At 43.1% G+C, this 27,922-nt stretch overlaps 2 protein-coding genes across 5 annotated transcripts in view; one reads left to right on the plus strand and one right to left on the minus strand.

Moving 5' to 3' along the window:
• The window catches only part of UBE2E1 (ubiquitin conjugating enzyme E2 E1), a 78,426-nt gene extending 75,717 nt beyond the window's left edge, over positions 1–2,709 (plus strand). For both annotated transcript variants that reach the window (XM_060099488.1, XM_060099487.1), the window contains 2 exons: positions 776–923; positions 1,947–2,709. In XM_060099488.1, the coding sequence (XP_059955471.1) occupies positions 776–923; positions 1,947–2,044 (246 nt within the window). In that variant the 3' untranslated portion in view covers positions 2,045–2,709. The remainder of the gene's footprint in view (positions 1–775; positions 924–1,946) is intronic.
• Positions 2,710–4,503: 1,794 nt separating this feature from the next.
• On the minus strand, positions 4,504–27,870 carry NKIRAS1 (NFKB inhibitor interacting Ras like 1). 3 transcript variants are annotated; one of them, XM_060099492.1, is made up of 4 exons: positions 27,732–27,870; positions 19,095–19,205; positions 11,749–11,990; positions 4,504–5,024 (listed from the first exon to the last, which is right to left on the minus strand). In XM_060099492.1, exons 2-4 carry the CDS (start codon positions 19,186–19,188, stop codon positions 4,782–4,784), a joined length of 579 nt encoding a protein of 192 aa, XP_059955475.1. In that variant the 5' UTR covers positions 19,189–19,205; positions 27,732–27,870; the 3' UTR covers positions 4,504–4,781. The 3 variants fall into 3 exon arrangements, with proteins under 3 accessions (XP_059955475.1, XP_059955476.1, XP_059955477.1); XM_060099493.1 differs by lacking the exon at positions 27,732–27,870 and adding an exon at positions 27,501–27,604; XM_060099494.1 differs by lacking the exon at positions 27,732–27,870 and adding an exon at positions 13,519–13,604 and having other exon boundaries at positions 19,095–19,182.
• Between the last annotated feature and the right edge of the window lie 52 nt (positions 27,871–27,922).

Consider the following 27,922-nt stretch of genomic DNA (forward strand, 5'->3'; position numbering starts at 1 on the left):
GTTGAGAGTCCGCCTGCCGATGCAGGGGACATGGGTTCGTGCCCCAGTCCGCGAAGATCCCACATGCCGCGGAGCGGCTGGGCCCGTGAGCCATGGCTGCTGAGCCTGTGCGTCCGGAGCCTGTGCTCCGCAACGGGAGAGGCCACAACAGTGAGAGGCCTGTGTACCGCAAAAAAAAACCCAACATATATATATGTATAACTGAGTCACTTTGCTGTGCAGAGATTAGCACAGCATTGTAAATCAACTATACTTCAATTTAAAAAAAAATTGAGGTTACCTTGCTTTTTGTTGATGGATATTACTTTTTAAATGAAATTGAAAATCCCTGAGATTGTATCAGTGAACACTTTCTAATCTCAATTTCATGAAATAGTCTCTTACCCTAACTCTTATCAGCCTTAAACTGTTTTAAAAACAGTTCGGGCTTCCCTGGTGGCGCAGTGGTTGAGAGTCCGCCTGCCGATGCAGGGGACACGGGTTTGTGCCCTGGTCCGGGAAGATCCCACATGCCATGGAGCAGCTGGGCCCGTGAGCCATGGCCACTGAGCCTGAGCGTCCGGAGCCTGTGCTCCGCAACGGGAGAGGCCACAACAGTGAGAGGCCTGCGTACCGCAAAAAAACAAAACAAAACAAAACTAAATAAATAAGTAAATAATTCGCTTTTTTAAAAGACCAAATGTCTCTTTCAGGACCATTTAATTGACGAGGCAATTTAGTAAAAAGTTTCATTGTTTGCTGTTCAGATTTCATTTAACACTGTCTTGTTTTTTAGGTTACATTTCGGACAAGAATCTATCACTGTAATATTAACAGTCAAGGAGTTATTTGCTTGGACATATTGAAAGATAACTGGAGTCCAGCACTAACCATTTCTAAAGTCCTTCTTTCTATCTGCTCACTTCTTACAGACTGTAATCCTGGTAAGGTTAATAATTCTTTACCTTGTTTTTTTCCTCCTCACCTGGAAAATGGGTTATTTTCCACTTAAACTAAGATTTTCTAAAGATAAAGTTCAGATTTTATTTTTGTACGGGCTTTCAAGGGACAAAAACTCATTGCTTTTCAAAGAAAGTTCTAATCAAGAGTTCAATCTACTAGGTGAAAAATGCAGTGACTTCACCATTACTTGATGTGTTCTAGCAACAAGGTGTTATAAACTGAAGACTTACAAAAGATTGACAAAAGATTGCCTTAGGTTTTTACATCTTCATTCTCTCCCCCTTTTTTCCCGTTTCCCATACAGAAACGGCACACACACTTGTGAATGTTGAGTCACCCGCCCACTGCCTGCGGGTCTGCTCATCACCTGCCCACAACTGCTTACTGACGTGGCGTTGTTTCTCTGCTGATTACCAGACTGTGGTTTCGTCTGGGCCTTAATTTCCTCTTATTAAAAACTTTTTTTCTAGATAAAGAAATATAAATTTAATTACTAAAGATTTTATTTAGGTTTCAGAGGAACACTGTACTTAATCGGAAGTACAGGTTTTGACCTGGCAACTTTGGGTCTTTGCGGGTCAACAGAGTAGAGAGGTAAATAGCGTTCGCTTGCAGTAGCCCTGAGGACTTGACAGCGCTCAGTGTCACAACTGGTGCCATCGAGCAGAAGGTCCTGTGAACACAGCTGGGTGTTCACTGCAGCCTAGGGCCTTGCGCGTTCCGTGCCCTGACACGCAGGAGCAAAACCCTTCCCGTGGCGGGGGGGTTGGGGGAGAGATGGAATGAACTAAGGAGACGGGGCCAGACCTCTCTGTCTGGATCAGGATCCCCCTGCATCCATGCTGTTTTTTTTTTAAGTCCAGGAGGAAAAGTATCCCAAATGGTGGAGTGGTTTGATCACAGCTACTCTGTCCATTTCCTCACAAGCTGTCACTAGCTTATTTGCTGAAACTTAACAATGTTCCTTTCCCTTCTTCGAAGTAACGTACATTCTTTTCTTCCAGCCGACCCCTTGGTGGGAAGTATTGCCACTCAGTATATGACCAACAGAGCAGAACATGACAGAATGGCCAGACAGTGGACCAAGAGATACGCTACATAAATTGGGTCGTCACCATTCTCTACATTCTTTGTCTGTCACAGAGAGAGCTGCTTATGATTTTGAAGGGGTGGGGGAGGGTGGGCGTTGGTGAAGAGTAGGGTATTTCTATAACAGATATTATTCAGTCTTATTTCCTAAGATTTTGTTGTAACTTAAGGTATCTTGCTACAGTAGACAGAATTGGTAATAGCAACTTTTAAAAATGCAGTACAGAGAAGAATAGACGTTTGGGTTCAGTTGCTTGTAGTCTGTAAATCTGAAACAGCTTAGTTTGTACAGGTTACACACATGGCCATTTATGTAAAGTCCTTTCAAGACTATACAGTCTTTTGTTTTAAAAAATTGGAATTTCTTTTCCCTTCTTGGAGGGGAACAGTGATATTTAACAGCTTTTAGAGACTGTCATCTCATATATATACAATGGACACATGGCTATAAGACACCATATAGGAAATATCAGTAGTTATGTATTTTATTTTATATGCCAGTCTCCTTTCTTGTGAAAAGATAAGAGGTTTGAATCAGGACTTGTGAAAACCTGTAGTAAAATACCTTAAGCTGTTAACTGTAAGGAGTGGAATAGGAGTTGCTCAGTGGATTGGTTCTATGTTGTGGACTGCCTAAGTCTGCATTTGTTACTGTGCTAATAAACAATATTAAAACCACCGCCTAATGCTGCTGTATTCATTTACTTCCTTTTGCCTTTTTTGTAGTTTCTTTCTTCTTGATAGATCTTTGCTACTCAAACAGCCTAGAGGTAATGCAGACTGAACACGCTGGTGTTGTCTACCCAGCACGTGTGTTAGGGTTGGTACGTTACTGTGGATTTATCCAACAGCCTTGCAGGATAGGTGCCTTACAGAAGGTTAGATAATCTAACTCATGATCTTCCAAAGGCAGAGTTCCGCTGTATCTTCGTCAAAGCATTTTCCAACTTGGAAGCGCTGTGGTGGTAAGTGCGTGCGTGCGTGCGTGAGAAGTGGGCTCTCATGGAGAAACACCCCTGCCACAGTGGAGGGAGCCTGGCAGGACCTAGGCGCACACACCTGCTCCAGAGAAGCTCATCCAGGGCCCAGGCCCGGAGGTACCTGCACTCTCATGACACATTTAAAAAGAACACGGTCACTTTGTGTACTAACGGATCTAAGTTGCATTCAGCAGGTGAGCAAACTGCAGGATCTATTATATTATTTTAAAATAACTGTAAAAGAAGTATTTATCCATCTATGTAAAAACAAAACAAAACAAAAAAAAAGCTAGAAGCCCAACACCGGGAGAGAAGGCAGGAAATGACCTGACCATATCTGAGTGACAATTGTTTTACCCAAAAAAACATGATGAGAAATTTTAAATCTAAATCGGCTAGTGCGGCCGCCATATAAGTAAGTTTTCTATCTTTATATATATACAGTAGTTCTTGGCTTGCACTCACTGAACTCAGCCAATTGAGTTTACATTTTTTTTTGTGGGGGGGGGGTGCCGCACTGGGTCTTCATTGCTGTGCGCGGGCTTTCTCTAGCTGTGCTGAACGGGGGCTACGCTTTGTTGCGGTGCGCGGGCTTCTCATTGTGGTGGCTTCTCGTTGCAGAGCACGGGCTCTAGGTGCGCGGGCTTCAGTAGTTGTGGAACGTGGGCTCAGTAGTTGTGGCCCACGGGCCCTAGAGTGCAGGCTCAGTAGCTGTGGCGCACGGGCCTAGTTACTCCGCGGCATGTGGGATCTTCCCGGGCCAGGGCTTGAACCCGTGTCCCCTGCATTGGCAGGTGGATTCTTAACCACTGTGCCCCCAGGGAGGTCCCACCAAGTGAGTTTGAATTCACTGAACCGCGCCTTAAGAGTATTTAAGATACTACTATTTACTAGACGTTTTAAAATTTCTTTGCTGGACAGTTTATCTCACACTTTATATTGAAAACTAATAGTTCACTGTTTTCACAGTCAAAACCACTAAGTAGCTTGCTTCCGACTTAACAGTTACAATACTGTCAACTTGCTCAGCACAGTCAGCCCCACTACTCAGATCTTGCCCAAATCTTCAGAGAACCATAGCGCAAACTCAGATACCTAACTAACTTGAAGACCACTCCAGAAGGTATGGTATGCCTTGTGGGAAATGGAAGCTTCACTGTAAGTGTTCAGCAGTTTCCTACAGAAGGAAGAACCAGCTGGAACATACTTACACCACCTACTCAATTCATGCTGAACATAATTGGAACAAAGCTAAATCATAGGTTTAGCAAGATCTCTACCAGATAAAATTTAGCTTAACTTAGTACCCAAATTGTTTACTGTTTGTGATCCAGTTTGGACACACAAAAAATGTCATTTCGTAATCCTAGACCTTAGATGATGAGGGAACTTTCCAAAAACAAAGTTAACGTTTGAGCGAATAAGTCTGCATAAAGTTACACAGAATGACAGCTTCTGAAACGGGTTAAAGGTGAGGGGAGCTACTCACAGGTACACGTGCATACCACCCAAATTTATTCTTTTGACAAATGCAACATAATGTAGATAACAAAGGTGCTAATTTTAGGGACAAGTCTGAAACAAGGAGAGTGCAAATATATTATTACTTCATGTCAGGCAACAGTAACTGAATTAAAACTGGAAGTGCATTAAATTACTTCCCTAGGGGCTTCCTATGGACCAAATGTAGACAGAAATGGCCTGTTTTACATGAGTTCACAGATACCTGGAGGCAGTCACCATTCAAGGGACAGTTGTGCACCCCAGGGTTTAGTTCTCAGAGCTGGAGTTGCCTTTGCTTCTCCTCCCAGGCAGAGGGAAGCTCGCTTTGCTCGGGGGCTGGGAGAGTTTGCGGGCTAGCAGGGTGAAGGGCTCGATCAGGGTCTTACGGTCTGTGACCGTCACCTCCCACAGGTGCACCTTCTCGCTCCTGGCCCACCGCTGTGCCACTTCGGCGTCCACTTGTCTCTGCTCAGAAAGGTCAGTTTTGTTTCCTAACACGACAATGGCCACCTGAAAGAAACGGGTACAAGATCACACTTTGCCAGCATCCGTTCCTAGGCAAAATGGAGGAATAAAACTGTCCCATTTAACAAAGTGCTTCGTCCAAACTGACTCTCAGGCGTGAGCTGAAGGGTAAAGGGCATTATCTCACCCCTCCTCGCTCAGTGTCTCTCCTTAAAAACGCAGATGCTCTACAGGCTGCTGACTACGCAACACTTGAAGTTACTCAACTCCGGTAAGACTGGAAGACAAGACTTGGGGAAATCACTATCGAGGGTACAGTTAACTGTTTGACTGAAGTGTGTCTACATTTCAGTTTAGCTCTACCTGCTGTCTGGGAAACCTGCGATACGTACTTGAAGATACAACCATGGAACTTCTGGAGCCGTGAGAGGTCTGCAGCCCTGGGGCCTGAGTTCCTTGAGAACGGGAATCGTTCTTTTCACGTCACTCCTAATCATAGCAAAGCGCCTGACACAAGCACTAAATATGTGTTGAACGTACCACCCAATAGGAACGTTTTACCCTAAATGCAAGGCAATCGATCCTTCTCTCGAAGTGGAGCGCTCGCTACCCCCAGGCACTGTTTCAGGTGACCAGAAGGGCGGTCACAGTCCGCCGGAGGGGAGACGAGTGGTGACCTCCAGACGCTGACAGAGGGCCTGGAAAGGCACCTAAAGCAGGAGGCCGGGGAGGTGGAGGAGGGCTCCTCTGCGCCACGGCCGCGCTCCTGCCTTTGAGACGCGCGCGCGCTCCGATGGGAGGACGGCGCGGGACGGAGCGGCAGGCAGGGCTCTCCTCCGTCTCAGCAGGAGCCAGCCCTCCCGTTGCTCCCCACCACCCACCCGGTCTCTGCGGTGAAGGTTCCCTTTCTCTCCGGCCGCCCGCAGGGCACAGCGGGGAGGTGTCCTAGGCTCAGGGCCACCTCCAACGCGGTCCCTCCCTAGAAACCCTCAGGCCGAGGGCTGCTGCTTCTGCCCTGCGCCCCCTGCCACCCGACCCGCCCGGCCCGGCTGTCGCTTCTCATCCCAGCTCTGGCCCGTGGTCCCCCGACACGCTACTCCCGTCACACTGGCGGTGATTTCAGCAGCCCTGGGGGCGACCCGGTAGCCTCACCCCTCAGCTCCTTGACTTCAGAGATCCTAACTGTCCTCCCGACCTCAGCCACTCACTCCCACGAACCAGGATAACCGCTCTCCTCTCCGACCTCAGGTGCGGAATCCTGCTCCGACCGCTGCCTTCCTGGTTCATCCCCCGCACCCCTCTGCAGCAACCCCACAAGCACCGCAGGGACCCACGAGCCCCAGCGCTACCACCTCTGTCTCGGTCCTTCAACCCCGCTGCCGCCCTCGGCGCTCCCCCAGCCGAGCTTCTCGTTCGCTCCCTCGCCATCCTTATCACGCCGTACGCCCCCCGCCGCCACCTCGGTTAAGTTGAACTCTTAGCTGTACCTTTTGCCGACACCATTTACCGAACGTGGCCGGAGAAAAACGCAACCCTGCTGGCCGGTCCCGGTTCGTAACCACCGCCCTCCAGCGCGCTGCTGTTCCCCAGCAAACACTGCACGTTCCCGCCACCTCCCCTGGAAGGACGGCGTCTCCTACCTTGGTCCTCCTCCTCCAACCTCCACCGTTCCCTCTGCCTTCCCCGTCTCACCCTCAGCTGATGTCCACACTACGTCAGCAAGAAGACAGGAGCAACCAGAAGGGAAGTGTCAGGTGCTCCCACCGCCACGTCTAACAGCCCCACGGTCCTCTAAGCCCATGTCCCCACCCTCTTCAACCTGGACAAGGATGTCACTATCCCCTCACCTGCGTCTCTCGGCTGAATCATCCCACTGCATACAAACAACCATCTCTCTCATCTGAAAAACAAAACCTTCTTACACATCCTTCTCCAGCTCCTCTCTGTTCCCCTTTTAGGGGACACTATTTTACCCTTTGACTCAAAGCTCTTTCAAAGAGCTACGTTTGCTGTGCTCAACTCTCTCACATCCAGCCCATCCGACTGTCTCACTGTTTCACTAAAACTGTCGTTGTTGACATGTCCCAAGTTACTAAAGCTGGCCACTTCTCGGCTTTTTTGATCTGCCTTTGTATCTGACATAGCTTGGTCACTTCCTACTTTTTAAAGTGCTGACTTTACTTGCTTTCTGGGACACCCTTATCTCTTGGTGTTCCTCGTACTTCAAAGGCCACTTTGTAGACTCCTTTGCTGCCTTCTCACTTCTCCAGCCGGTAAATGTCAAAGTACTCTAGAGCGAGAGCACCTGAACTAAACTCTGCTTCTCACCTTGTCCCTCAAGGTGAAAGTCGACACAGAGTGATATATATACATATATATATATATTTTTTTGGCCGCACAGCATGTGGGATCTTAGTTCCCCAACCAGGGATCAAACATACGCCCCCTACAGTGGAAGTGTGGAGTCTTAACCACTGGACCACCAGGGAAGTCCCAGAGTGATCATTTTAAAACAAGTCAAAAGATGGGACTTCCTAAGAGAGAGGCATGGACATATATACACTACCAAACGTAAAATAGATGGCTAGTGGGAAGCAGCCGCAGAGCACAGGGAGATCAGTTCGGTGCTTTGCGACCACCTAGAGGGGTGGGATAGGGAGGGTGGGAGGGAGGGAGACGCAAGAAGGAGGGGATATGGGGATATATGTATACGTATAGCTGATTCACTTTGTTATAAAGCAGAAACTAACACCATTATAAAGCAATTACACTCCAATAAAGATTTTTTTTTAAAAAAGGGATTTCCCTGGTGGTGCAGTGGATAAGACTCTGTGCTCCCAATGCAGGGGGCCTGGGTTCAATCCCTGGTCAGGGAACTAGATCCCACATGCATGCCGCAACTAAGGAGCCTGCCTGCAGCAACTAAGACTTGGTGCAACCAAATAAACATTAAAAAAATAATAAAAGTAAGTCAAAAGAGGTTCACCTTCGTTCACATTAAGGACAAATGAAACTACGAAAATACCATTTCACCCAGAAGAGTCAAAAAATTCAAAAATTTAACCACACATTGTTGTCAAGAGTGAAGAAACAGGCATTTTCATACCATTCCTATGGACAGTAACTTGTCACTATATTTACCTTTAACTCAAGAACCTAACTTCTGCTGGTTGATCTTACAACTCTACATTAAAATGTACAAAATAATAAATGTCTTAAGATTATTCACTGTAGCATAGTTCATGATAGCAAATGACCAGAGAGAACCTAAGTATCCATCAATCTGAGACTGGTTAAAAAAGTATGATATATCTACAGCCACACAGTGAATACTATGCATCAGTTTAAAAAAAAAAAAAAAGGAATCTGAGTACTGCTATGGACAGGACTCCAAGATATATTACATGGAAAATACAAGGTATACAATATGCTACCTTTGGTACAAGAGAAAAGTAAGAAAAAAATTATGTAGATTTCTATTTGCTTGTATTTACACAGAGAAACTCTGGAAGGACACCCCCAGACTAGGAAAGGGGTAAAACATTAAAACAGCACGCTTGAGGTACAGGAAATAGACGGTTGAACCCAGGGGTGGGAGCAAGTTCACTAGAGTCCTCTCTATACATCATATTTATTTTTGAACCATGTGTAACCATTACCCTTTCAATTTTTTAAAACAGACATGAAAACAAGTAAGTGCCACCCAAGCTAGACCCTGCCATCCCTTTGCCTCCCGTCCCGAGTCGCCCTCAGCTCTGCCTGCCCCGAGCCCTGCCCGCTCGGGCCTCAGTGCCGCTCCCGGGCACAACACGCTCCCGCCCCAGCCCCTGCTCAGCTGGGGCCTCCGCCTGGAGCAGCCTCCTCTAGACATCGGCTTACGCCCTGCACCCTTCCCTCACACCCTTCAAATCTCTGCTGAAAGTCACCTCACCAGGCCTTCCCACATCACCTACAGAAAGCAGTGCCCTCACTCCCCACTCTGCTTGACTTTTCTTCCTACACTGCATCACTCCTCACAATACATACTTGTTCGTTGTCCCTCTCTCCCCCACCCCCCAGACAGAAGCTTTATGGCAACAGGGACTCTGTTCTATTGTCTACTGTATTCCCTCCGCCTCACCTAGAACAGTGCCAGGCACATAGCCCAGTAAGGATCTGCTATCAAAGCTACAATGAGGTAGCGCCTCACACTGGTCAGAACGGCCACCAGCAAAAAAAAATCTACAAACAATAAATGCTGGAGAACAGGGAACCCTCCTAGACTGTTGGTGGGAATGGAAACTGATACAGCCACTATGGAGAACAGTATGGAGGTTCCTTAAAAAAGTAAAAATAGAACTACAGTATGATCCCGCAATCCCACTCCTGGGTATATCTCCGGAGAAAACTCTAATTCGAAAAAATACATGCACCCCAATGTTCACTGCAGCACTATTCACAGTAGCCAAAACCTGGAAACGACCTAAATGCCCATCAACAGATGAATGGATAAAGAAGACATGGTACATATACACAATGGAATATTACTCAGCCGTAAGAAGAAAGAAAATAATGCCATTTGCAGCAACATGCATGCAACTAGAGATTATCATACTAAGTGAAGTAAGTCAGACAGAGTAAGACAAATATCATATGATATCACTTATATGTGGAATCTAAAATATGACACAAATGAATTTATCTATGAAACAGAAACAGACTCACATAGAGAACAGACTGGTGGTTGCCAAGGGGGAGGGGGTGGGGGAAGGATGGAGTGGGAGTTTGGGATTAGCAGATGCAAACTATTATATACAGGATGGATAAACAAGGTCCCACTGTATAGCACAGTGAACTGTATTCAATATCCTGTGATAAACCAAAATGGAAAAGAATTTTTTAAAGTATATGCATGGGGCTTCCCTGGTGGCACAGTAGTTGAGAGTCCGCCTGCTGATGCAGGGGACACGGGTTTGTGCCCCGGTCCGGGAGGATCCCACATGCCGCGGAGCGGCTGGGCCCGTGAGCCATGGCCGCTGAGCCTGCGTGTCCGGAGCCTGTGCTCCACAGCGGGAGCGGCCACAACAATGAGAGGCCCGCGTACCGCAAAAAAAAAAAAAAAAGTATATGCATGTATAACTGAATCATTTTGCTGTATAGCAGTAATTAACACAACATTGTAAATCAACTATACTTCCATAAAAAAATTTTAAAATAAGCATTTGCTGAATGAATGTGCTTCTTAAATCCCCATAATAACCATATGAGAAAGGTACTATTATTATCCTTATTTTATAGATAAGGAAACTAAGGCAGAAAAGTTGAGAAGCAGAGCCAAGATTCAAGTATCAAGTACATGAGCTCACTGAACTATACTTTTAACTTTAGGGGGGCAGGGAGGGAAATCTGGGGATACTCCCCCAAATAATCACAGCACTTATCTGTCTTGGTGGGAAAGATGGGAAACAGGGAGGTGGAGCGGAGCCTTCATTACTTACCTTTTTACATCTTTTGAAGATTGAACCTTGTGAATGTCGTTATCTATTCACAAAGTAAGTTAGTATCCAAAATAATAAAAATAATGAAAATATCAACAACCCAGAGGTCCTTGAACAGGTGAGTGGTTAAATAAACTCTGGTGCATACACACCATGGAAAACCACCCAGCAAGAAAAAAGAATGAACGACTCATAAACGCAATTACCTGGATGACTCTCCAGAGAATTATGCTGAGTGAAAAAGGCCGATACCTCAAGGTTACAAACTGCAATTCCATTTACGTTAACACTCTTGAAATGACAAGGTTACAGAAATGGAGAACAGATAATGGTTAAGGAGGGAGAAGGGATGGGAGGGGAATGCATGTGGCCATGAAAGGTCCCATGAGGGGTCCCTGCAGTGCTGGAAAGGTCCCCTCACTGTATAAACGTCAGTACCTCGGTTGTGTTATTTTATTTATAGTTTTTGCACAGTGTTATTAGCATTGGGGGAAACTGAGTTAGGGATCTCTATTATTTTTTAAAATTGCATGTGAATCTACAATTACCTCAAAATTAAAAGTATGACATAAAAAATACATAAAAATTAGGTTAAGTAAAAATTAGGTTAAGAACATCTAGCCAGTGCTGTGAATGGGTTCATGACACGGTTTCCTAAACCCTGAGGAGTGAGCCATGCCAAGACCCAGAGAAAGACCTGCGACGAGAGAGTTCCAGGCAGGGGAACGAGCCACTGAGAAGGACTTCACAGGGGGACAAAATTATCATGCTGGAAAAGCAGAAAGTTGACCACTGGAGTACAGTGACAGAGGAACAGAATGCTGAAGGTGAAAGGACAGACATGGGCCAGATCATCTAAAACTTTACAGACCACAGTAAGAATCTTATTTTCAAGTGGTAAGTGGATAGAAGCCACTAATTATTTATTAGTTTTTTCCACTTCTTTTCTTTTTTTTTTTTAAGGCTAAGGAAAATCCTACTTCTCCAAGAAGACAATACAAAGCCCCAGAAAACAGTGATCCCAAATAACGTGAAATGAACTACGTAGTATTTGCAATATGGAGTCATTAAAATTCAAGTTGTACATGGGAAGAAGCAAAGGCAGAAAGTCAAATGCTGGTCCTGGTTGAACTCAGTCCTGTATTTCCTGAGCTAGGGAAAAAATCATGAAGATTACAGATACTGTGAATACAATTCAATGTCTTTAAAATATTTTAATTGCCCAAAAGCCCATGCTACAATTTCAACAGTGTTATAATTCATAGCTGGCATTTTTTAACATACCTACTTACCTCTTTTTTGTCTTTGAACTTATCAATTTCTTTCTTCAGAAGCTCCACTCTTTGAAAGGATTCAAGGTTATTCACACTGTACACAAGAACAAAGCCATCAGCAAATGAAAAATAATGCTTTGGCAGCTCCACTCCTTCCTGTAGGCCTCTGGTGTCGTAAAGATGTAACTGTTCCTTGACTCCCCGATCTGTTTCCACTGAAGCCATATACACATCTTCCATTGTTTCACAGTCCTCCATTCCTGGGGTTAAAAAGGAATTACTTTTACATATACAAATATCGAATTATTATGTTATTCACCTGAAACTAATACACTGTTATGTCAATTATGCCTCAATTAAAAAAAAGCTTTTACTCTTTCTGGCTAACTCAACACCAATTGTTGTGTATTTTCTCGTCCTTTAGAAGGTGGCTTTCTAGGTTCCTTATTTACTACACATAAGAATCATATTTCCGTTTACTAGCTTCTTTAAAATGAAAGGTAATTGTTACAGTAAATGAACAAAGTGCTTTTTAAGATTATTTCTTCCATATAGACATAAAAGAAAAATTTGGCAGTGAGATTTACTATTACTTATTTTTCAGAAGTAACTTACAAGAGTCAAAGAACTTACTATCTCAATTGGAGAATTAAGGGCTGATTTTTAAAGTACCTTCAACAACTAAGTGGCCCCATTTTCTTTTTCATCAGCGCCAAGGACAGGGCCTGGGTAAGTCTGATTTTTCTCTGTACAATTTCCACTGTTTCCAGGGTCTGTTTCAAGGACTCAGAAATGTACATGTCCAGTCTGGGTCTAGGCACCAGGCCTTAATTCCCAAGTACCTACTGTGCGCTTCTGTGTGAATGTCCTCCAAGTCCTCCAAACTAACAAGACTTGTTATCTTTCCTGCCCCACCTATCCCTCCTCCTTGCTTTTGTCCCTTGATCACCATCCACCTGCTCAGTCTTCAGCGTTCTCTTTGAACAAGGAAAGTATGGGTGAACGTGGTCCTAAATCAGCCACTCTACACCTGAGACATCTGCTTGATCCACTGCCTGCTTCCACTCCCCCTGGCTTGCTCCCTTCACCTGAATGACTGCCAACAGCTCAGGAAGCACCTGGTCAACACCTCATCCTTTCCAGGCTCTGCTGAAATGTCAGCTCTGTAGATTTTCTTCTGATTATCCACCTCCCTCCATCCTGCTCTTACTGTGCCTTGTACAGGTAATACCACTTCACCCTAAACTCTTTTCATATCTGTCCCCTCTGGAGCTGCAGTGTAAACTCCTCGAGAGCCAGAACTGTGGCTAATCTCTCTTTGGAGCTCTGAGGACTAACAAATTGACTTACATACGTAGAAAGTCCTTAGTAAACGCCTGAATGAATGAATGAATGCGTGAGCTCATAACTGGTGCCCCAATTTCATTCCCCTGCTCGCCTGAATGATGAGCCTTGTAAAATCCATTTTACTTTGCTCCACGTGTGTGGGTTTTGTCTCTTCAACTCACCTAGAACTTCCTCAAGAGAAACAACACTTCTATGTACACGGCAAGTATGCAACAACCATTTGTGGATGAGGGGATTAAGGTGAGAAGATGAACACTTTGAATGTTAATGACTAATGCAAGAGGTAGTCTATGAAGACATAAACTTATTGGGCTTCGATTACAAAAAATTTAAAAGCAAAAACTACCAAGACTTTTGTCATGGTGGATGTTCTGTCCACCAAAAGCCAGTCTGGTTCCCTTCCTCCTCCCGTTAAGCTTAGACCTTTTGAGATTTTCTCACCCTATACATCATGTGAAGTTACGACTCTGCATCTCCTCTGCCACTCCACGCCACCTCTGTCCCAGCAGCAGACTAAGGCTGCACTTCTAGAAAGGGTAGAACAGAGGCTGCTTAGATGTGCGACAGAGGGGATGAGTTCCGCGGTGAAAACAAGGGGCAACTCAGTGACGTGCCCCCTCGGCTCCCAAAACTTTGGTGGCCAACTCTTTATCCTCTAGGCGGAAGGATCTGGGGAATCTGGCCAGTGAAAAAGGAGAAATCCTAAATATGCTAACCTCTGAGGTAAACCAACAAATGCCCCACCCAGGTCACCTTATAATGAAGCAAAGTCATGAACACTATCCACATGCTTAGAGCTTTAAATTAGCTTTTCAGTTCCCCATTCTTAACTACAAGCAGACAACCAAGGATTACCAGATACCTGAGAAAGAGAAAAAAAAATCAGGAAAGAGCACCTGAAAAGAAAAAGACTGTGCAAAGAAAACAGACAAAAAAACTACCAAATATTATACTCAAAGAGATAAGATAGTGCATCCATGAAATAACAGGATACTAAGAAATGAAAACTCAACAGAAGGGCTGAAAAATAAGGATGAGAAAAATTCCCATAGAGTGGAACAAAATGCTGAGAAATTTCCAACAGAAGAGAAAATTTAAAAATCAGAGGACGAGTCCAGAAGATCCAGCATCCAAAAAGAGTTCCAGAAAGAGAGAAGAGAGAACACAGAAGAGAAATAATTCAGAGCTGAAGAACACACATTTCCATATTGAAAGGGCCCACCAGGTGCCCAGCACCGTGGATGAACACAGACTGATCCTATGATACACCACTGTGAATTTCAGAGCACTGGGGAGAGAGCCTACAAAAGCGTCCACGTCCGAAGCAACAAGAATCACGATGGCTTCTGGCTTCTCAGAAGCACTGGAAGAAGATATCAGAATCTGGTAAACTGAAGATACACATGGTCTATGAGCCTGCGATTTCATTCCTAGGTATATCCCGCCAGACCTTGTCCAAATCATAGCTGGGATACATGTATAAGACTGTTCACAGCAGCACTATTTCTAATAGCCCCAAATTGGAAACAACCCAAATGTTCATCAAGATACAAGAGGTAAATAGGGACTTCCATGGTGATCCAGTGGATAAGGCGCCACGCTCCCAATGCAGGTGACACGGGTTTGATCCCTGGTCAGGGAACCAAGATCCCACATGCCACACGGGGCGGGCAAAAAAAAAAAAAAAAAAAAAACAAACGATACAAGAGGTAAATAAATGGAGGTATATTGAGACATTATACCTATCGTGAAAATTACACCACACCTACTTAAAACAATATGGATGAGTCTTACAAATATAATGTTGAGTGAAAAAAACCAAACACTGAAAAATTTATATGGTATGATTCCGTTGATATCAAGTCAGTAAGAGGCAAAATAAACTATGTCATTCAGTGATACATACATAGGTGGCAAAACATTAAAGAAAAGAAGGGATTAACCAAAAGTCAAGGAAAGGGCTGAGTTTTGATTGAAGAAAGGAACACGGGGAGCTGACAAGAGTACCTGCGGTCTTCTACCTTTTGACCTGTGTGGAGGCTATGCAAAGGTTTTTTAATTATTCATTAAACCACATGCGTGTTTTATGCACTTTTCTGTATGTATGATGCATTTTATAATAAAAGAAGGAGAAAAGATGATAATGGACCAATGCTTTCAAAATTTTGGAAGGAAATTATTCTCCATCTAGAATTCTATACCCATCAAAATTATAACTCAATTGTGAATGAAAGTAAAGACATTTTCAAACACGTGAAGCCTCAGAATATGTATCATGCACATTTTCTTAGGAAACTCTTTGAGGGAGGCCCGCCATCAAAATTAGCATGTAATCATAGAAAGAGGAAGACCCCAGATTCGGAAAACAAAACCTCACATGAGAGTAAAGGGAATCATAGGGACAACAGTGAATACCTTTATTCAGAAGCCCCAGGATTACTACTGTGCACCAGGCATAGAGGGCATTCTGAGGGCTGTCATCACCCGATGCCTCATGCCATTGTGCAACCTTTTCAACCTCCAAAAAAGTCCTCTAAGATGTGCTCCACCAAAAGAAGGGCGTAAACAGAAGGTGACAGGAGATCTAGAAAACAGGAAATCAAACCCAGGAAGAAAGAAAAAGTAAAGGAAAGTTCTATGGTGACAGCTGTACAATAGGCCCAGATAAGAGAATGCTAGCTCCTGGAAAAATATCTCAAAAAAAAAGGGCGGGGTAGATTATCTGATATGATTGACCTCATGGAGAACTGAGAACCATCTGCACAGGTGGAAGGATCAGCAAAAGGTATGAACAAAACTAAAGAAGTGATAGAGCAAATATTAGCCTCCATAAGAAGAAAAAGAAAGAAAAGAAACGATCATAGTACATAATACTGCTCAGCTGAGAATATTTACATGTGCCAGCAGTTGTCAAAGTGTGGTCTACAGAGATCCCTTGAGGTATCCTTCCAGGGAACCCATATGGGTAAAACTATTTTCATAATAATATAAGACATTCGTCTTTTTCACTGTGTTGACATTTGCACTGATGATATAAAAGTAATGATGGGTAAAACTGCTGGTGCCAGGGCTTCCCTGGTGGCACAGTGGTTAAGAATCTGCCTGCCAATGCAGGGGACATGGGTTCGAGCCCTCGTCTGGGAAGATCCCACATGCCGTGGAGTGACTAAGCCCGTGCACCACAACTACTAAGCCTGTGCTCTAGAGCTCATGTGCCACAACTACTGAAGCCCGTGCTCCGCAACAAGAGAAGCCACCACAATAAGAATACCGTGCAAAGAAGAGTAGCCCCTGCTCGCCGCAACTAGAGAAAGCCTGCACGAAGCAACAAAGACCCAACGCAGCCAAAAATAAAATTAATTAATTAATTGGAAAAAAATTCTCTAAAAGAAATACTGCTGATGCCTTAGTACAAATGAAGGCAGTGGCACCAACTGTATTAGAGGCTGAATTCCTCAACACCTCATACTTGCAGTTTCAAAAGAAAAAAGCCAGTTTCACTTAAGAATGTCCTGGATGAAGCAGGAAAAATTACCAAATTTATTAAATCCTAATCTTTGAGTATGTATCTTTACACTTTTTTAATATTCTATGTGATTAATGAGAAGTATACATGAAGTATTTCTGCTTAATGAATAATGGTAACTGACTGGAGGAAAAGGTCTTGCGTTTGAGTTTCAAGCTGAAATAGCTACTTTTTTTTTTTTTTTTTTTGGCTGAGTTGGGTCTTCCCTGCTGCGCACAGGCTTTCTCTAGTTGCGGTGTGCGGGCTTCTCATTGCAGTGGCTTCTCTTGTTGTGGAGCACGGGTTCTAGGCATGGGCTTCAGTAGTTGCAGCGTGTGGGCTCAGTAGTTGTGGCTCACAGGCTCTAGAGCGCAGGCTCAGTTGTCATGGCACATGAGCCTAGTTGCTCCGCGGCATGTGGGATCCTCCCAGACCAGGGATCGAACCAGTGTCCCCTGTATTGGCATGAGGATTCTTAACCAACGCACCACCAGGGAAGTCCCACTTCTTTTTTTTTTAAAGAAGGAATAACAGAAAAAAAAAACCATGGTTATTCAGGGCATTTGACAGACATTTTCTCAAAGATGAATAACGAGAGCCTATCATTTCAAGGAAAATAACTGATAGTATCTGTTGTTAATGATAAGATTTGAGCTTTCAAGCAAAAATGAGAATTGTATCCATCAGCAGAAACTTGATAGCTTCCCAATACCGATGAGACTGGTGATGATATTGATATATGGTATTTGGAAGATCTGCTTACCTCAGTTAACCAGTATTTTCCAAATGACCAGTTCACAAATGTTAAGAAACCATGCATGCAAACCATTTGAAGTGCAAGATAAATCAATGAGATTTTAATGTAATAGAACAGGAGAAGTTCACTGATGTGGCTTCAGACTCCACACTGCAATAACCTTTAAGTAACCATCACTGATTGAGTTTTAGTGAAATACCAAAGAAGAAAGTCCACAATTATCTGCAAAGCTATTAAAATATTCCTACCTTTTTCAACCACATATTTGTGTGAGGCCATATTTTCTTCACATATTTCAACTAAAAAAACATATAACAACAGATTGAATGCAAAGGCAAGCAGATATGATAATCCAGCTACCTTCTATCAAGGCTGGACATTCAATTTTCAAAAACGTAAATGAACACTCATCTTCTCACTAAATTTTTTGAAAATATAACTACTTTTCATTAAAATGTGTTACCTTAGCATATAATAAGTTTATTGTTATTATTATTATTTTTTTTTGCGGTACGTGGGCCTCTCACTGTCGTGGCCTCTCCTGTTGCGGAGCGCAGGCTCCAGACACGCAGGCTCAATGGCCATGGCTCACGGGCCCAGCCGCTCCGCGGCATGTGGGATCCTCCCGGACCGGGGCACGAACCCATGTCCCCTGCATTGGCAGGCGGACTCTCAACCACTGTGCCACCAGGGAAGCCCCTATTGTTATTATTTTACGTGATAAGTTTTTTTTTTAATTTCCTCAGGTTTAATCTCTAATAGAATAAAAATATCGTTAAGACATAACCTATAGAAACAAAATCTGTTGGGGCTTTAAGAGGGGAAAGGGATTCTTTTTTCCCCCTTTGGGCATAATTTACTTTTTCACTGGCATAAATTAGAATCTGAGGGTGAGAAATTCAGAACCAATAGTGCAGCACTGTGATAGGTTTCCAGACCTTCTGACACAGGCATTGTTATTAATAAAAACCAAATATGGATTTAACTGAAGTTGTTAAATATTATTCTGGGAAGGTGGAAGAGAATCAGAGTTCATCAAAATGGTTAATAAAAGTAAGACAGAAATGTGCTTGAAGCCACTTGCCAGTGATAAATACTTCAAAGACCTATGATTCTACGTATATCTCTAAGATAAGCCTTGTTTCATTCTAACGTGTTATGTCTGTCCTTCCTTACCGAACTGTGACCTCCTTAAAGCCAGAGATGCTTCTCCACCTCTAAATCCTCACGGGCCTCATCACAGCCTGTATCAAAGAGCAAGTACTGAACAATTATTTAACTCAATGAATGAATAAATGAATGAGGTAATCCGATTCACAAAATTAGGTCATATTGCAGCAAACAGCTGTCTCTTCCATTCTTAAAACCTATACAGCAGTACTGGAAAGTCATGTTTGAAATGAGAATGAGAGATCATTCAATGTATTCTGACGTCAGTGAGTCTGTGATTCCAAGACCACTCTTCATCATGTAAACACACTGGAAACCACATAGAGACAACATTTTTCTTACCTGTTATAACTCTTGTTCTAACAGAGTAAGTGCAAGCACTCTGGAATTTCAACAACATAAAGATGATTTTTCCTTGATCCTACCTTCCCCGCCTCATCTCTGTCGATTTCTATGACCCTTTTGGTCCCTCTCGATGACACCTCACTTTTATGCACCACTGCCCATCTTTAAGTTAGCATGACCAACAAAAGACCCTGACCAGTTTCCAGAACCTGCAGGGAAATTAGGGAAAAATAATCTTACCAATAGTATGATTCCCATAAAGGAGCTGCTCCAAAATTGCCGTTTTTCCCACAGATAACAAGCCACAAACCACAATCTTACAGCCCTTTCCCATCTTCTCTTAGGATATCACTGTGAAGAAAAGAGAAGAACTTTAAGACTGTGTACTGTTAAAAAAAAAGGAAAAAGAAAAAAATCAACCTTTCCTTTTTCTTTCTTTCTGTGTTTAAATTTAATTAGTAATACATACACAGGGGGCAACTGCAAGTATAAAAAGAAATGTAGAATACGGTACATCCTTCCAAACCCCGTTCCTGGTTCCCATCCTCCCTTAATCAGTGTTACTAGTTTCCTATATATCTCTGCAGAGGTGACCTAGAGAAACGTAAGAATACATGTATAGATACATGTTTGTTTTCAAACAGCATAAACGCATCTTATACAAAGACTATTCCAATACTAATTAAGTCTATAGGAATCCAAACCGAATCCTAGATGAAGCAATCCTTGAAAGACTGCCTGCTCATCAATGTTTACCTGGAAAAATAAGCATTTAAGTAAAAATTTAAGGAGGCACGAAGATAAAAATTTGGACAGAGAGTAGACATCATTTTTTAAAGAAGTATTAACACCATCAATGCGAACGTCAGTCTTTTCTCAGGAGAGTGAGAAACTGGATTTGGGGCTGTCTTAGTCATACTTCTTTTTGCATCACAGTTCTTCATGCTAGAAAAATTGCTCAGGCACTTTAAACTGAAAGAAAGGAAAACTCATTTCTCCTCGCTTCCTCACATATGCATGGAAGAGCAAGACTAGGTAACACTTTCTTGAATTTTCCTCAAAGTTTTTATTTTCCAGAAGGCAAGGTACCAGCAGACAAGACAGAAAGGGAAAGGGGGCTCATTAAATACAACAGAAAAACTTGGGAAGAGAAGTTCAAGTTCCACACTGTCTTTTGCCTCCTTTCCTCCAGTTCTCTTACCTAGAAGTGTGAGCATGCAATAGCTCTGACGAAAAAGCATGCCACGCCTTCAAGTCAGAAAACAACAAGAAAGTCCAAATGAGCATTCAAATAAAAGGGATGGTGGGCATCTTTCTGTGTGTGCGCACGTGTGTCACACATCACTTTTTTTTATCAACACCTAAAACATTAACAAATGAACTTCCTGTAAGTCTTCTCTACTCTGTTTTCCCTAAGTCTGTAAATTTTTTTTTTTATCGAGGTATAGCTGATTTCCAGTGTTATGTTAGCTTCAGGTGTACAACGAAGAGTCAAAAATTTTACAGATGATCCTCCATGTATAGTTATTATAAAATACTGCCTATCTTCTCTGTACTGTACAATATATCCTTGTAGCTTATTTATTTTATACATAGGAGTACAATCCCCTACCCCTACTTGCCCCTCCCCCCTCTCTCCCCCCACTGGTAACCAACCACTAGTTTGTTCTATCTCTGAGTCTGTTTCTTTTTTGTTATATCCACTAGTTTGTTGTATTTTTTTAATTCCACATATAAATGATAACATACAATATTTGTCTTTTCTCTGACTTATTTCAATATGCATAATACCCTCCAGGTCCATCCATGTTGTTGCAAATAGCAAAATTTCATTCTTTTTTATGGCTGAGTAGTGTTGTATATATTGATATCTTCTTTATCCATTCCTCTGTTGATGGACACTTAGGTTGCTTCCATATCTTGGCTGCTGTAAATAGTGCTGCAACAAACACTGGGATGTAGGTATCTTTTCAAATTTGCATGTTTGTTTTCTTTGGATATATACCCAGGAGTGGAAATGCTGGATCATATGGTAGCTCTATGTTTAGGATTTTGAAGAACCTCCATATTGTTTTCCACAGTGGCTGCACCAGTTTACATTGCCACCAACAGTGCAAGAGGGTCCCCTTTCTTCCACATCCTTGCCTACGTTTATTTGTAGACTTTTGGATGATGGCCACTCTAACAGGTGTGAGGTGATATCTCATTGTGGTTTTGATTTGCATTTCTCTGATGATGAACGATGTTGAGCATCTTTTCATGTGCCTGTTGGCCATCAGTGTGTCTTCTTTGAAAAAGTGTCTATTTAGGTCTGCCACCCATTTTTAAATTGGGGTCTTTTTTATATTGAATTGTATGAGTTGTATTTTGGATGTTAATCCCTTAGCAGTCATATCATGTGCAAATATTTTCTCCCATTCAGTAGGTTGTCTTCATTTTGTTGATGGTTTTCTTTGCTGTGCAAAACCTTTTAAGTTTAATTAGGTGCCATTTGTTTGTTTTTGCTTTTGTTTCCTTTGCCTTAGGAAACAGATTCAAAAAAGTATTTCTAAGATTTATGTCAAAGAGTGTTCTGCCTATGTTTTCTTCAGGGAGTTTTATGGTTTTTGATCTTACCTTTACGTCTTTAATCCATTTTGAGTTTATTTTTGTGTATGGTGTTAGGGAGTGTTCTAATTTCATTCTTTTACATGTAGCTGTCCAGTTTTCCCAGCACCACTCATTGAAGAGGCTGTCTTTTCTCCATTGTACATCCTTACCTCCTTTGTCATAGATCAGTTGTCAAAGTCCATAATTTCTTATGACCCAGATCAGCCATGACACTTATCTCCTGACATGAAAAAAAAAAATTTTTTTTTTGGCTGTGTTGGGTCTTTGTTGCTGTGCACGGGCTTTCTCTAGTTGCAGCCAGCAGGGCTGCTCTTCATTGTGGTGCGTGGGCTTCTCATTGTGGTGGGTGGGCTTCTCATTGTGGTGGCTTCTCTTGTTGTGGAGCAGGGGCTCTAGGCACGTGGGCTTCAATAGTTGTGGCTCACGGGCTCTAGAGCACGGGCTCAGTAGTTGTGGTGTACGGGCTTAGTTGCTCCGCGGCATGTGGGATCTTCCTGGACCAGGGCTCGAACCTGTGTCCCCTGCACTGGCAGGTGGATTCTTAACCACTGCGCCACCAGGGAAGCCCCTGACGTGAAAAACTGTAACACTACCATTATTGTACTGCAGTAATAACACAGCACTCATTTCCAGAGCATTACGCTACATTTTACCAGTAGATAAATAATCATCCCTTAGGTGATATAACCATTATTTCCTGGGTGGCACTCTTGGAATCTTTCTGATAAATCTTCCCAAGACTATTTATCACCTGCTTCCAGGAGAACCACTTCTCTTAGGGGACTTTCTCTTCTTTATAATTTCTAAATAATTGCAATAGAAAAACTCTCAGTCTTTATTTATAAGGGCAGAGTTTTGTTTAACACTGATTATCTATGGTATGGTAACAACTATGTCAGCAACTATGACCTATTTTAAAAGGTTTTCTACACATATTTCTGAATTTAAGATTAATTTAATGTCATCTCCTTTATCATAGGATTCTACTCTCTCTGAGTAACGTGGTCTCCTGTAAGTTATACTATTGAATCTCTCTTTCAAAGGGTTTTTTTTTTTTTAAGGTAAGAAATGGATTTATTTACATTTATTTATTTATTTATTTTGGGGCTGCGCTGGGTCTTTGTTGCTGCATGCGGGCTTTCTCTAGCTGTGGTGAGTGGGGGCTACTCTGCTGCAGTGCACGCGCTTCTCATTGCAGTGGCTTCTCTTGATGTGGAGCAAGGGCTCTAGGTACGTGGGCTTCAAAAGTTATGGCACGTGGGCTCAGCAGTTGTGGCTCGCAGGCTCTAGAGCTCAGGCTCAGTAATTGTGGCTCATGGGCTTAGTTGCTCGACAGCATGTGGCATCTTCCTGGACCAGAGATCGAACCCATGTCCCCTGCACAGGCAGGTGGATTCTTAACCACTGCGCCACCAGGGAAGTACCAAAGTGGATTTATTTAGAGAGAAACATGCTCCACAGACAGTGTGGGCCATCTCAGAAGGCGAGAGCAGCCTTGGGACAAACACACTCCACAGACAGGATGTGGGTCATCTCAGAAGGTGAGAAAGGCCCAAAGGGCTTTTAATAATAGTTAAAATTTAAAGGAAGTTGCCACCTAACTACATGAGAGGAGGATAAGAAAGTGATGGTGGCACGCAGAACAATTCTGTTGTCAGAAAAGGTTGCCATTGGAATCTAAATTCTGATTTTTCTATTGTTATTTTCTATTGTTATTTCCCTTCCTCTGAAATAATATTAGGATCAGCAGATAAAGTTTGTTAAAAATATGCACTATTTTGTATTTGTGTTTGTATAAGATAAATTGGGGGATTTGTTTCAGTATTTCAGAGAAGATTTCAAGGGCGAAAAGTAAAAGCAACTGAAAAGAGGTAACTCAAACACTAGGTAAGGATTTTAAGGTTTTTTAGGATGGTGAGAGAAGGAAAGAAATAAAACAGATCTTGGTAAATATTTTATACCATCAAAAAGAAAACAAAGATGAGAGGGTAAGTGTGATTAATCAAAGCACACCTGAAGCATTCTGGCTTCCTAGTTGTCTTCAAGTAGGAAACAATAATACTACATAAACCTGAAGATTAGGACTTCCCTGGTGGTGCAGTGGTTAAGAATCCACCTGCCAATGCAGGGGACACAGGTTCGAGCCCTGGTCCAGGAAGATGCCACATGCCACAGGGTAACTAAGCCCATGCACCACAACTACTGAGCCCACACACCACAACTACCGAAGCCCGTGTGCCTAGAGCTCATGTTCCGCAATGAGAAGCCACAGTAATGAGAAGCCCACGCACTGCAATGAGTAGCCTCTGCTCGCTGCAACTAGAGTAAAAACTGAAGATTAGTGACCTGCTTTACCATCAATTAAAAAATATGAATTCTTGGGACTTCCCTGGAAGTCCAGTGGTAAGACTTCACCTTCTAATGCAGGGGATGAGGGTTCAATCCCTGGTCAGGGAGCTAAGATCCCAAATGCCTCTCAGCCAAAACACCAAAACATAAAAACAGAAGCAATATTGTAACAAATTCAATAAAGACTTTAAAAATGGTCCACATCAAAAAATCTTAAAAAAAAAGAAGAATTCTTGAGGTATAAACTACTTTGTATAAAATAAATAAGCTACAAGGCTACATTGTACAGCACAGGGAATATAGCCAATATTTTATAATAACTATAAATGGAATATAATTTAAAACTGTGAATCACTAAGTTGTACACATGAAACGCATGTAATACTGTACATCAACTATACCTCTGTAAAATTAATTTCTTAAAAGTATGTGTTCTGTAAAAAATTAATATCTAATGTAAGATTTTGAATGAATAACATTAAATACACATACAAAAACACTTTATTTTTCATATATGATCATGATGGCAGGGATTCACATTACATACAAGGAAGCTGTTCTCACTCATATATATTCAATATGTACAAATAAAACCTACTAAAAGCTTAGTTCTATAAGCATTATAGTATTTCATAATTCCCAAACACAATAAATAGGCACCATTCCCTTCCAAATATAAAGGGAGGTCATCTGCGGCACCCTGAAAGGGCAGGGAATCACATGAATAGATCCTGGGGGTGGCCACGCCTCTTATTAAACCCAGGTTTCGAGAGTTTGAAAGGCCCCAGAGTAGACGGATGACCTTTAAGGTCACTTCTAATACTGTAACACTATGAGAGCGGAAACTACTTACCAGGAAACCACATCAACACGAGGTTAATACAAAAAGCGGTAGCTACAGCTACCTGTATAGTCCCTACCCTAAGAAACTGCTGGACAATACAATTCAATCTGTGACCTATTAATCCCTGACAGTCTGATGTAAATGACTGAGTATGTGCTTAACAGGCAAAATCCAATGCAGTCTAAATACATATTGCTTTGCTTTCCAGGCTAATCAATAATGTGGCTAGAGAATAAAAATACGTTCTGATCCATTCTGCTGAAAACACTGAGCTTGGTCAGTATTCTCTTTGAAATGCCATCAGAAGGAGCTACACAGAATTGTCAGTACTTCTGTTCTTCTGTTCTTCTAAGGAAATCATTCTAGTTTTAAAGTAAAACACAATTTTTTAATGCAAACTGAAAAATATTATCACCAAAACACTGTTAACCTCATAAAAAGATGTTATAGATCTTATTATGCAAGCATCACAGGAAGAAAACCTCTACACTGTGTATTTGTTTATGTAAACATCATGGATTGTGTGCAATACTTTCACTTAGCCATAGATGAATACACTTTACATACATAAACACATATTAAAAGAGTTTTGCAAACAATACTGCACATAATGAAATACAATAAACAGATTCCAGTAACCATTCTTTTACTCATAATCCTTCAGGGGATTATCCTAACGCCAGGCATTAGGGACAAACTAGGAGGCAAAATCAGAAATGATCCCTGCCCTCAGGAATCTCAAAATCAATTGAAAATACCAATCCAAATCTTGCAAAATTGCTAATTGAGAAACTGCAAACTGCAAATCAACAAACAAAACTGCAAAACCTAATTAAGAAATAGCAGTGATTAATCACATTGCCAGTATCTTCCTTCCAAATGATTATTCCACCTTTGTAGTCAATCGTTCTTAACTAATTTTCCTCACAACCCACATCTGATCCATCAATAAACCCTCTAACTTTCAAACACATCCAAGGCTGGACCACTTAGCACCTCCATCACTAATGAAGTAGTCTAAGGCACTATAGTCTCTCATCTGATCTCTCAAAGATGTCCACATCATAATCCCCCAAATCCATGAGTATTCTACTTTACATGGTAAAAAAAAGACTTTGTGGTTGTGACTAAATGAAGAACCCTGAGATGGGGAGATTATCCTAGATTATCTGAGTGGACTCAATATAATCACAAGTGTCTTTATAAGGTGGAGACAAGAGTGGCAGAAGTGAGAGAGACAGAGATTTGAAGATGCTATAATGCTGGCTTTGAAGATGAAGAGGCCAGAAACCAAGGGATGCAGGTGGCCTCCAGAAGCTGGAAAAGTCAAGGAAATGGAGTCTCCCCTAGCACCCCTAAAAGGAACACAGCTCGACTGACAACTCGATATTAGCCTAGTGAGATTTCTGACCTACAGACCTATAAGACGATGAACGTGTACTCTTTATTTTTTTATTGTTTAATTTTTTGGCCGTGCCACATGGCATGTGGGATCCTAGTTCCCCAACCAGAGATCGAACCCGTGCCCCCTGCATTTGAGGTGCAGAGTCCTAACCACTGGACCGCCAGGGAAGTCCCATTGTACTCTTTTAAGCCAGTAAATTTGCTGTAATTTGTTATAACAGCAACAGGAAAATGAATACAACCTCCTAACCGTCCACACTTTTTCCCGTCTTCCTTTTAGCCTCAAATAATCCTTTTTCTTTTTTTCCTTTGGCCACGCTGCGCAGGCTTGCGGGATCTTAGTTCCCCGACCAGGGATCGAACCCAGGCCAAGGCAGAGAAAGCTCTGAGTCCTAACCCCTGGACCACCAGGGAATTCCCCAAGTGATCCTTTTAAAATGTAGATCACATGAAGTCACCCTTCTGCTCAACACTGTCCCATGGTTTCCAATCTCAGAAAGTTTGAAAACCCAAAGTCCATAAGAACGTTCGTCTCTTTGATGTCACAGGCCAGTTTCCCCTATGCCTCCTTGCTGGTCCTGTATTAATGCAGGCACACTCCAGCCCTGGCGCTGTTCTCTCTGACTGAAATCAGTCCCCACACCTCCAAGGTCTTTTCTCAAATGCCACTTCTCAACACTTACCTGAATATTCCATCCAAAATTTCCACCCCTGCCCCAACACGCCCTACCCGTCCCCTGCCCTTAATATTTGTCCTTAACACTTATCACAGAGCACAATATACATTTTATGTCTATTGTCCTTTTCCAAGAAGCTAGAATTGCTGCGACGACCACTGCTACCATCCCAGCAGCTGGGCACATGTGAGGCCCTTCAGAAATATCTGTTGAATGAATCAATGCACCTGTGAGGGCTTTTACAACGGTAAAGCTGCAATTTAAAAAATTAAAAAAGGATATTAGGAAATGGGGTAAAAAAAATATAACCAAACACGCTAATTTAGAAGATAAGAGTCTCTTAAGCCTTCGCCACATTTAAACTTAGAATTCGTAAGAGAATTAAACCACATGATTTATCTAAAATGAAAATATTCTGGAGATGCAAAAAAGTTAGTAAATAAACTGTCAATAAAGAACGCAACACGAAACGCCTGCATTTTCTCGGCTTTTTTCCCCAAAACACTCGCACCTGACGACCAGATTTTGGCATATAAATATTTCGCCTTCCTAAAAAGACCGTGGTTCTGACGTAGCAAATCTGGGACCAGATCTGCACGCAGGAAAGGCACGGACCCGGGAAGGTGAGGACCCGCCTGCAACACGCCCGCCCCCCAGTCCTTTTGGTGCAAAATTCCTCGGAGCGGGGCCTGCAGTCCCAATTGCTCCGGGGGAGACAGACGCGGCTCCCACCGCCAAGCCCCCGGACCTCGAGCGCCCCACCTGCCGGCTGGGGCGGCGCCGCCGGGGCCCCCAGTTTCTGCGCGCGTCCGGGGAAAGCGGGGAGCCCACCGCGGTCCCCCCCCCCCGCCAGGTGAGGCGCCCGCAGTGCAAAGCGGCCCTGCCGGACGCCCCCGACAGACCCGCACGCCCCGCAGGCCCAGAGGGGAGCGGCGCGCGGGCTGCACGGCGGCACCGCGGGCTGCGGCCCCGGGAGCCCCGGCCCGAGCTTGCCTCCTCGCGGCGGCGGGATGTCGGGACGCTCTCCAGCCCAGGCCTTGCCGCGGACGGTCGCCGCCGACTCGCCTCTGCCTCTCAGGCTCGAATGCCGGGGAGAGGGGGACGGGACCTGGTAGGAGGTTGCGCCCAATTCCGGCCTAACTCCGCCCAGCGGGCTCTCTGCTGGAACTACATGGCCCATGAGG

The sequence above is a fragment of the Mesoplodon densirostris genome, chromosome 5 (assembly GCF_025265405.1).
Source record: "Mesoplodon densirostris isolate mMesDen1 chromosome 5, mMesDen1 primary haplotype, whole genome shotgun sequence".
In the NCBI taxonomy this organism is placed as follows: Eukaryota; Metazoa; Chordata; class Mammalia; order Artiodactyla; family Ziphiidae; genus Mesoplodon; species Mesoplodon densirostris.

Bases quoted from the DNA above. Each gene is read 5' to 3' on its own strand.
- NKIRAS1 (XM_060099492.1), bottom strand. From the start codon at position 19,188: ATGGGAAAGGGCTGTAAGATTGTGGTTTGTGGCTTGTTATCTGTGGGA. The intron at 11,991-19,094 runs GTAAGATTATTT...TTTTAACCCCAG, and splicing joins TTATGGGAATCATACTATTG to GAATGGAGGACTGTGAAACA. The intron at 5,025-11,748 runs GTAAGTAGGTAT...CGTTTCTTTCAG, and splicing joins AGTTCAAAGACAAAAAAGAG to GTGGCCATTGTCGTGTTAGG.